This window comes from Astyanax mexicanus, chromosome 16 (assembly GCF_023375975.1).
Source record: "Astyanax mexicanus isolate ESR-SI-001 chromosome 16, AstMex3_surface, whole genome shotgun sequence".
In the NCBI taxonomy this organism is placed as follows: Eukaryota; Metazoa; Chordata; class Actinopteri; order Characiformes; family Acestrorhamphidae; genus Astyanax; species Astyanax mexicanus.
Window position 1 is genome coordinate 18,786,988 of NC_064423.1, and position 11,243 is coordinate 18,798,230.

The 11,243-nt window shown below is 35.6% G+C and overlaps 2 protein-coding genes across 2 annotated transcripts in view; both read right to left on the reverse strand.

Moving 5' to 3' along the window:
* The window catches only part of apc2 (APC regulator of WNT signaling pathway 2), a 45,208-nt gene extending 40,944 nt beyond the window's left edge, over positions 1-4,264 (reverse strand). Inside the window, exon 1 of the mRNA XM_007240208.4 lies at positions 4,033-4,264. The gene's annotated coding sequence lies outside the window, so the exon portion shown is untranslated. The remainder of the gene's footprint in view (positions 1-4,032) is intronic.
* Positions 4,265-5,001: 737 nt separating this feature from the next.
* On the reverse strand, positions 5,002-6,729 carry LOC125782307 (uncharacterized). Its single transcript, XM_049465967.1, has 3 exons — positions 6,175-6,729; positions 5,757-6,039; positions 5,002-5,670 (listed from the first exon to the last, which is right to left on the reverse strand). The coding sequence occupies exons 1-3, from the start codon at positions 6,414-6,416 to the stop codon at positions 5,002-5,004; spliced, it is 1,194 nt and encodes a 397-aa protein (XP_049321924.1). The 5' UTR covers positions 6,417-6,729.
* Positions 6,730-11,243: the final 4,514 nt, after the last annotated feature.

Below are 11,243 nucleotides of genomic sequence, written 5' to 3' on the forward strand. Positions count from 1 at the left end.
GTCTATGTTGACTAGCATAAATAGAAACAAACTAAAAAGAGAAATGTATTATACATATATTCCTCAGGGGGTTACAACTGCAGTACTATGCATCACCTTAACATTACACTCTCTGTAAAAATACATCATCATTTGATATGATTCTAAATTTCTTTCAGCATCAAATATCCAACCTTGCAGCTTCTACAAGAGTGTATATAAAGGGGAAAGAAAGAGGGGTTTCAGCTTTTAACCAAATCTCAGCAAGGCTTCACCTCACAAATATATATTGAGTGAGTTCTGGAAGATCTACCACAACAGAACTGGCTAAAAGTTTATTTTTTAATGCAGTCTGTTATCTGGGCTATTCATAACAATAAAAAGTCAAGGTGCTCTAAGGGTTCTCTGGGCGACCATAAAAGAAGCAATTGTGTTCCCTGATGAACATTCAAACATCTTGTACAGCAGTGGTTTATAACTCGAGACTCAAAAAACGTACCGGTAGTCCTTTTTCTGTTTTGCAAAGTAAAAATCCTTCCAATACATATAAATAGATATGTTTTTTTAAATGTGCTAGATATTATGAAAATAATTTGGAAAAATGAAACAGTATATCCAGGTCAAGCTCATTGATTGGTCTGGTGTATTATGTGATTATCAAAGCTAGCTGATGCTTTAGCAAGTTATTTAAATGAATAACGTTAGATAGTAAAATGAATTACAGAGTATTGTTATTGTTTTCAGTTTTACCCATCAAGGATAAAACAGGGTTTTATATAACTAAAGCAGTTCGAGCCATAAGTGAGTCTGACTACATATGGATACATTGATTGTTTTGCTGAATTAGTTTAGTTAGATTTAAGTTGTCAATTACATTTTATGTCATTTTTATGTGGTACGTTTTGTGATGGGTAAAATGACAAGGGTTCAAACCCCTGTTCTATTGCTGTATTCAAGTCCCCCCTCAGAAGCTCGTACTTATGACTTTTTTTGTGTTTTAAGGTCAAACATATCTACAGTTATTGCCAACAAAACAAACTAACAGAGTAATGTATAAGATAAATAGCATGTAGTGACTTAAAAGCAACATTACACATCACTCAAAGAACTAATTTTGCACAGTATTGCTTAAAGCATGCATGAAAATGTGACTAATATATTTTTGAATAATAGAATTCTTTAATATATGAATTATATTTCATTGGGATATAAAAGAATATCCAAAATGTGTTACGCAACATTACATAAGGGATCATTTTGAGTCTAGGCTTTTTCTCGGGGTTGGTGATTGAGTCACCCTGTTGTTCTCCCCCGTGGCACTGACCTCTGCTTTTTGGCAGCCTGATTTAAGGTGCGATGACGTGCAGAAACATGTAGAGGCTGCTGGATTAAAATTGTGGGAGCATTTTTAATCCCAGCATTTTACTCAGGACTTATAGTGTTTTAAGTTTTATTCATAATAATTGATAAGATTGTGCTTTATTAGTATTATTGGGATGTTAACAATATTCAGTGTTCAATAAATATTTTAAATTGCAGTGTTGTAATTGCACTTTCTTTGAAAAGCAAGACAAAACACATTTATGCAATTTAGTTTATATTCTACACAATATTTTTTATTTGGTGCATCTCTAACCTATATATTTATTAATATAACTCATTAAATGTACACAAACTAGGACTAGATTCACTTGGACCCCCTCCCCCAATACCTTTATCACTGCCAAGAGGTGGTCATGTTAAGGTCTCATTAGTCCTTATAATGACATAAACCTCTATTAATCACTGTCTATATTCTTTCTTCTTCCAAATACAAAACTAAAAAGTACCCCTGTACTAAGGATTTATTATTGATGCACTAATATGACTCCTGGATTGATGTGTCTATTTAATATGTGATATTCGATATCTAATATTTGATATCTAATGTGTCTGTTGTGTGCATCTGATGGTAAAGCTGATACCTGAGCATGTATATAAATTATAAAATGTACAAACTATTAATATATATTAAAGAAACAAACTGGGACCATATTAACCTGGATTACATAGCTAGCATGTTCAGGTAGAGGGCTATGAATGCATTAAACCTTAATAAATACAAACAATTAAATGCAACCCCAGCTTTTATCATACTAGTCACTCACTATACAGCTATGGAAAAAATTAAGAGACCACTTCAGTTTCTGAATCAGTTTTTCTGATTTTGCTATTTAAAGGTATATACATGAGTAAAATGAACATGTTGTTTTATTTTATAAATTACGGACAACATTTCTCCCAAATTCCAAATAAAATGTTGTAATTTAGAGCATTTATTTGCAGAAAAAGAGAAATGGCTGAAATAAAAAAGATCCAGAGCTTTCAGATAAATAATGCAAAGAAAACAAGTTAATATTCATAACGTTTTAAGAGATCAGAAATCAATATTTGGGGGAATAACCCTGGTTTTTAATCACAGTTTTCATGTATTTTGTCATGTTCTCCTCCATCAGTCTTACACACTGCTTTCGGATAACTTTTTGCCACTCCAGGTGCAAAAATCCAAGCAGTTCAGTTTGGTTTGTTGGCTTGTGATTATCCATCTTCCTCTTGATTACATTCCAGAGATTTTTAATGGTAAAATCAAATAAACTCTTTATTTTTTAGTGGTCTCTTATTTTTTTAGAGATGTATATATCCCTCTCTCTCGCTATTTAAAGCAAACAAATCTTCAACTTACTAAATAAAAATGTAAAACATTTCAGCAGCTGATGATAATAATAACAACAGAACAAAGAGTCCAGTGATGAAAAACAACACAAATGGCCACTGCAGTAAAATGTCATGAATACAAAATGATAAATAGTCTTTTACATTTTCTTTTTTTTTCTAATTAGACCTTTTAATGACATATAACACCAACAAACTGGATTATACAGTTAGCTAGCATATTCAGGTAGAGGGCTATAAATGCATTAAACTGTATTAAAATACAAGTATTTGAATGCAACCCCAGGACTTTTCAGTATGTTCAGTAAGAGATATAATACTGATATAACATATGAATATATAGGTGGTATAACTGGTGATGCAAGAATAGTTTAATTTATAATCCAAATGAATGCTAGTACACTGTATTTGAGATACTGGTTAGCTTAGCTGACTTAACCTAATCAAATGCCACATATCTGAGGTAAACAGATCCATACAGTGCTTTCAGTCACATTATTGTTATTAAACATCTCAAAACCTCATAATTTCTTAACCTCTGCCCTAATAAACGAATTATATTATTTATTGCCATGTATTTCACGTAGTCTAGTCTCTTTTGAGTCTGAGAAATCCTACCATCTTCTTCTACACCATCTTTTGTCTTTTTTCCTCTATGAAATGGGGACGGGTTTGCAATGGAGGCTCCATTTCTCCTCTTGGTTCATATTGACGCAACACTGAGAGAAATGTGACCAAATTAAAAAAATAAAATGAGGAAAAATGATAATTATTTCTAGAAGAAATATTAACAATTATTCCTCATTATTATAGAAGATTAGGTTCTCCTCAGTGAGCTAGGATAACTAACGTTAACCTGGCTACATATTTCTATACCCATAAGCTAATCAGCAGCTCCTCAGGTAGAGCGGATACAGACAGAGCAGCGACTCCGCCGTCGACCTTGGTCGTGGCTGCGACGTCGGTGTAGAGAATAAAAATACAAATATAAAATATATAATTAGCTAAAAATGTAGCTTAGCCTTTTCTATAATACACACACATATCTCACACCCTGCGCAGCTACAGATATCAGTTAATTCAGCGATTTAACCCCCTATTCCTCCATAGCGTTATCTACGCGCTGTGGTATAACGTTACGAGACCACCACCATCCCTCAGCTTCTCCACCATCCTCATAAATATTCCTCTCAGCGCACAACCCCACACAGCGCCCGCTCACACACAGCACACAGCCGCTCACACAAAACACCCGCTCGCAAAACACACTCACGCCGCACACATTCACCGCTAATACGCCTCACTAGTGTACAGTAATCAGGTACAGGTTCAGTATTTTACCTCATGGTGAAGCAGCAGCAGCAGCGGCGGCGCTGGTACTGGGCGTGGACTCGGACCTAGCGTTAGCTTAGCCTTCACTGAGGAGAGGCTGGGATGCTGCACGCGCTGATGTCACTGTGCCCACCTCTCTCTCTCTCCCTCTATCTCTCTCACTCTCTCTCTCGCTATCTCTCTATCTACCTCTCTCTTTATCTCTATCTACCTCTCTCTATGTCTCTCTTTCTTTTTATACCTCTCTCCCTCCCTTTCTCTCTCTTTATCTCTCTCTCTCTCTCTCTCTCTCTCTCTCTCTCTCTCTCTCTCACCCTGCCTCCCTCCCTCCCATTGGTTGCGTAAAGGTTGCTAAGATGTTGCTATGAGGTTGTTGGGTAGTTGCTATGGTATCCTAAGTGTTACACTTCGTTAAGGGTTGGATGTTTCAAGTGTATTTTTATCATGGTTAAATTTAAAGGAGGAACAACTTTTGAGTTACTTGTTTACAGTTTTTCTCAATTGCTAAGACACATTTCTTGAAATTGTCCCTCCATGTCGCTAAACTGTAAATTCAAAACTCAATTTTCAAACTACATTCACAAAACATCTGACTCTTCCTGCAAAACCAAACTATCACCTCAAAACAGTTCAAACAGCGCTCAAAAGCAAACAATGCTGTCAGATCAGACCCCGAGTCAATCAAAATGAAAACACTACTGAGCAGTCATTACACACAACATAGAAAAAAGGAAAACAAAACGATCAGATCATTAAGTGTTTAGAAATAACCTTTATTGTTCACAAAAATGCATTTTCAAAACAAAATTCTTGTTTAGCCTGTGTAGTCCTAAAATAATATATACTTTTGTTGTAAAGTTTATATATATATATATATATATATATATATATATATATATATATATATATATATATATATATATATATATATATATATATATATATATATAAACTTTACAACAAAAGTGCATACAATATCTACTCTATAACATCATGTCGATGTGCTGGGTCAGGCCACAGGACTTCATCTACATCACAGGCCACATTCTCCCTTGCCAGGCAGCGTGGGTAATAACTTCTAGTGTGCCGGATCCACGCTTGGCATGCATCCACACCTATATCATTACAGGCCAGTTCCATGGCCTGCAAGAGATTTTCCCTGGTGTAGGGTTGTCGGTCATAAACCTTCCAGCGCCATGCAGAGAAGAACTCCTCTGTTGGATTGAGGAAAGGGGAGTATGGTGGTAGGAAAACATTCAGGAATTCTTGGTTTCTAGTGAACCACTCTCTGACCTGCACGGCATGGTGAAAACTCACATTATCCCACACAATGACATAGACAGGATGCTCTGTCTGTTCATGATCCTGCTGCTGAAACCCTAACACAATATCCCGAAGATCACTTAAAAATGTCAGGAGATGTTGAGTGTTGTATGGCCCCAATGTGGCATGATGGTGGAGAACACCATGATTGCTGATTGCAGCACATAAAGTGACATTGCCACCACGCTGGCCAGGAACTGTAACAATGGGTCGTTGGCCAATCACATTCCGGCCTCTCCTCCTCCTTTTGGTCAGATTGAACCCAGCTTCATCCATATAAATATATTCATGTGGTTGTTCTGAGGAATCCAGTTGAAACACTCTCTATGGGAAAATACATATAGCTTTGTAAGCTGTACAGCATAAGACAACCTTATGCTGTAGAGTAGACAGCAGTATTGAACACCTACCTGTACATAGTGGAATCTTTGCTCCTTGACCCTTTCTGAGTTGCGCTCAAAGGGTACTCTGTACAGTTGCTTCATCCGCATCCTGTTGCGTTTTAGGACACGATCAATGGTGGAAATGCTGATACTGGTGATGCCTTCAAAATCAACATGGTCGTCAATGATCTTCTGCTGTATTTCACAGAGTTTGACTGAATTGTTCTGACGGACCATGTCAACAATGAGGGTCTCTTGGCGTGGGGACAACATAGATGGCCTCCCTCCCTGATGTGGCAATCTGGTAATTCTACAAAAAGAACATGCAATTACAAAAAAATACATGTAGTACGAGGCCTACAAGTATATTGGAAAATGAGTGTAATGAAACACCTTTTTATTGAGTCATACTGCACAAATGTACAAAATGAAAAAAAGCAATTACCTGTTCTCTTCTCTGAATCTTCGGACTATGGTGGACACAGTGAATCTGCTTAGGTTGGGCTGAACTCGAAGTCCCGCTTCCCTCATTGTCAACCCGTGGACAAGAACATGGTCTATGACAGTTGCCCGTATTTCATCTGAAATATTTGTTCTTCGTCTCATACCTCCCCTTCCTCCTCTTCCACCTCTTCCACCTCTTCCACCTCTTACTCTTACTCTGCCTCTCTGATTGTTTCTGTCCATAGTGAGACTTCAACAAACAGGGCCCCATGGACTGGCTTATATTGGTGTCTTCACCTCATTAGTCACATGTGTTATCAATTTTGAGTTGCAGTGTTTAAGTTGAAACACCTGTGCTTTCATTGAATTTCCCTTTTGCCAGCTGTGCTTAACATTATGCAGCCCAAGTGCATCAGAGTGCCAAATGTGTTTTAGTGGGTGAAAATATGTTTGCAAGTTGTTGTTGCAAGTGTCTAACTAGGTGAAAAGTGCTTAAGGTTCTGCCAAAAGATTGACCATTTCAATAAATGGGTTCAGGGCACTGAGCATTTGGTTCAGACAAACGGGTTTAGTGTTTTAGCAATTGAGAAAAACTGTAATATCCTTCAGAACAATATAAGATAACAATAATAATAGTAGTAATAATAATAATAATAATAATAATAATAATAATAATAATAATAATAATAATAATAATAATAATAATAATAATAATAATAATGATGAGAAGAAGAAGAAGAAAGAAAGAAATGTCAGGTTTCTAAGGCATTTTAGAGTAGCAAACGTTTATATAATTAGAACTGTACTATATATAGAATAAAATATACAGTTGTACACAGTTTGGTCATGCTTTGCCAAATAATAAAATAAACATAAAAAACAATATTGTCAACACATCCTAACACATAGCTTTTTACTTAACAATAAAAGGAAAGTCTATAGTTTTAGAAGCAAAAGCTCAGATTTTGTTTTGACATGGTTTAGCCTCTCAGGCCTGAGGCATTTCACAAAGTGTAATTAGCAACTGTCAGCTGAAACAAACATCCAAACGTTCTAAATATCTAATTAGTTCTCATCAATTATCAATATTACCTCCAAACAGCCGTCTAAAGATCTGGAAACAAAAGCAATCACTGGGAAGCCTGTTAGTTTGCTAAATGTTTTCAGCTTCTGATTTAACACTGGGGAAAGTCATTACAGTTTTGCCATTGCCAAGATACCTTTATTGAAACCATCCCTCCATGTATTTAAACTGTAAACACAAAACAAAATTTTCAAACTACATTCACAAAACCTCTGACTCTTCCTGCAAAACCAAACTATTGCCTCAAAACAGTTTAAACAGTGCTCAAAAGCAAACAATGTTTTCAGTTCAGACCCTGAGTCAACCAAAATAAAAAAACTTAACTTGTTACACACAACATAGAAAAAAGGAAAACACTGATCAGATCATAAAGTCTTTAGGAATAATCTTTACTGTTCACAAAAAAATGCATTTTCAAATCAAAACTCAACTATTCAAGTATATTGGAAAATGAATGTAATTAAACACCTTTGTATAGGGTCATACAGTTTTTCTCAATTGCCAAGACACATTTCTTTAAATGATCACACAAATCCAACAAACACGCACACAATAGGCAAAACTCTTCAATTCTCCTGCAAAATGAAACTTTACATTCAAAACAGTGTTATCTCTTCACAAAAGGCTATTTTGTGTTCAGATGACACACACAAACCATCATATGAACAGACAATCAAAAGAAGAAAATGAACACTGATGTGCCCAGTGTAAAACACTTTTCTCCATTCATCATAATGACTTTTTTGTTCAGTGTTACACTTACTACAGATAAATTGTCACTGTCCTATTAAAAACACTTAGCTCCATTTTTGTTGATTTTTAGTTTACTGCATAATTTGAACAGACAAACTGTCCCTTACACTGTGCAAAAATTTCTTGATGAACGGATCAATAGAAACTCTTTAAAATGACCTGAAATAAACTCTTTTTACATTGATTTCTATTGAAAGTTTACAAGGTTTTTTATCTTTTATGTAAAGTTGCTGTTTTGGAGATAAGTGTTTTTCATTGGACAGCGACGAAATACATAAGTGCGTTGAAAATATTTAATATTATTGTTTTTTATACTCAGAACACACAAATACACAGTAAAAATATATTTTATTTTACAAACAAAAACAATGTACACAGTGTACAATGCAACCAACACAAATATGCAGTGATTTACATAGAAAACAAGAGAAGAATGTATTGTATAAAATTACCGTAAACAAAAAACTATGCTGCATCCTGTCTTCTGTTTCGGTCTGTTTGCCCATGTGACCAGTCAGTGTGCATAGTAGGGTAATTATCTTTAGATTTTTAAATATCAGTGTGTTCCTTGTGAAAACTAGAGATTTTATTTATGAAAATTGTGCCAAATGCAAGTGTGTATGTAGTGTATATAAAAAGTGTGTTTCAGAACTGCAATTTGAGTGTACAGCAGGGTTTGTGCTTGTAGTTTAGCAGAACTGGTTCAAGGGGTTGGTGCGTAAGTTACATGTTGTGGTCATTTTGTCTCAAGTACCAGAAATTGTGTGTAAACAATCCAGAAAAAAACTAATATTAATAAATTAATATTCTCTTAGTCATACTAACAACAATAACCGATTGAAGAGTTTTCCGTTGTAATCCCCCCTCAGGACCATTGGAGGGAGACAAAAGCTGGGTTTCCTGAATCTGAGAGTAAAGCCTGGCGGATCACGGAGTTAATTTTAATGAGAATAGCCGCACTGCTCTGAGAAACCTCGCAGTCAAGAGTCAAGTGTTTCCACAATCAGCCAAATCTGGTGGCCTGCATTCACTTACATATAAATAAGGCAACGCGGCAGCCTGGCTTTCTATTAAAAAGCTCTGCGCCATAAAAAAAAATCTCTCTCGTGCTCTCTGCTGAATCGTGGACATCGCCTGCTGCGCTGTTTACGTCAAAATTCGCCTCCAACAGACCGAAAATAGTCCAGCTGGTGCAGAAAAATAGACTGAGAGGAAAATCACGCTCATCCTCAGCAGCAGAACTCTGATTCAGGATCCGCATAGTTTTAGCGTTTATATGAGCAAAACATGAAATAACCAACTAACGTAACAATACTAAGAATATTAATATAGCGAACCAAAAACGTTATTATTGCATATATTACTATAATTATTATAGTAGAGTGTCATGTATCTCGTAGTGTTATTTTACGTTTACAGTAATAATAATAACAATAATAATAATAATAATAATAATAATAATAATAATAATAATAATAATAATAATAATAATAATAATAAAACACTTCATTATTTGATTTTGAGCATTATAGGTTTTAAGCGGTGAGTTCGAGATCAGCTGTAAACGACTGCTACATGTAGCCACTGCGGCTTTTACGATCACAGACTGAAGCGTTTACAACAGCTGATATTGTGTTTCTGTGCTCATTGTCCACGTAGGGACAATACCGCCGTCTCACAGTCAGCACAGCGGGCGAGGGAGGCAGCAGCGCGGTTTGTTTTCACGCCCGTATTGAGGAAAGCCCCTCATTCATGCGCCACGATTGGTCGTTAGTTCAGAAGAGGGAGACAGAACAAGTCTGTAATAGTCTGTAATATTAAATATGTACATTTTCAGCTAGGGTTCATCCAAACAGGAAAAATATATAAATATATAAACCTTGTCCAGTTTCACCATATGTCACAATCACCCTTAACCCTTGTGTTGTCTTGCGTGTCAAAAGTGACCCTGTAGAAAAAATACTTTAACCTATCGTTTTCCAACTTTAAATTTTATGAATTTTCCTAATGGCCCATCATTAAAAAGAGTGATAATTTGTTTTTGTTTATGTTTTCATGTGGGCTATACACCACTAGGGTTTAAAAGCATTTAAACACCAGAAAAAAAAGTATAAAGGCCACAAAAACTCCCTCTAATACACACAGCATCAAACATCATAAGGATGATTGCAGGGACAACAGCATATTCAGCTGCCCATGTCCAGCAGATTTCATCCCATCCACCTTTCTCCTGTTCATCACACCAGCCATTGAAAAAAATCATCCTGGAGAATACAAATTTGGAGGACTTAAAATTTAATTAGCCTGCTTTTTTGGGGGCTTTGGTGGGGCGGGTCATTTTTGACCCGTAGGACAAGGGGATAGTAACATAAAATACACACTTCCGGTCAAAATTTTAGAACACCCCTATAATTTAGTAGCCCATTAGCAGTGCTGTATGGCCCAGACAAGTCGTTTTTTTATTTTCTCATCTTAGCACTTTATTACATGATTTTATTACTATTCACATGTCAGACCTCTGTTAGAGAGACTTAGTCCAATGTTAAAGGTACATTCTGTAGGAAATTATAGCAAGTGAATTAAATAGCTACACCAATCCAAATCGAAAACCCCACGGAGAGCTTGTCCAGTTGAGGAGGCTGAATCTACACAATCCAGTGCAGGGAATTTACTGCAAAACCTTGTACTTGGACTTTTTCTGGTTATTGACTGGACCTGAAGTGCTTAAATAGCAAAAAATAATAAAAGTGAAAAAATGGAAGTATTCTAAAACGTTTTAATATTTAGTAATATTATGCGTTTATTGACTATCACCTTTAGTGCAGAAAAAAAATTAAACACATGAAAAAATTAAGAGACCGCATCAGTTTCTAAAACATTTTTTCTAAATTTTGTTATTATAGTATATGTTTGAGTAAAATTAACATTGTTGTTTTATTCTATAAACTACAGTCAACATTTCTTATAAAATTCCATATAAAGATAAAAAATGGCTGAAATAACAAAAAAGATGCAGAGCTTTTAGATCTCAAATAATTCAAAGAAAACAAATTCATATTCATAAAGGTCATAAGAGTTCAAATCAATATTTGGTGGAATAACCCTGGTTTCATGCATCTTGGCATGTTCTCCTCCCCCCGTCTTACACACTGCTTTTGGTGCAAAAATTCAAGCAGTTCAGCTTGGTTCGATGGCTTGTAATCATCCATCTTCCTCTTGATTATATTCCAGAG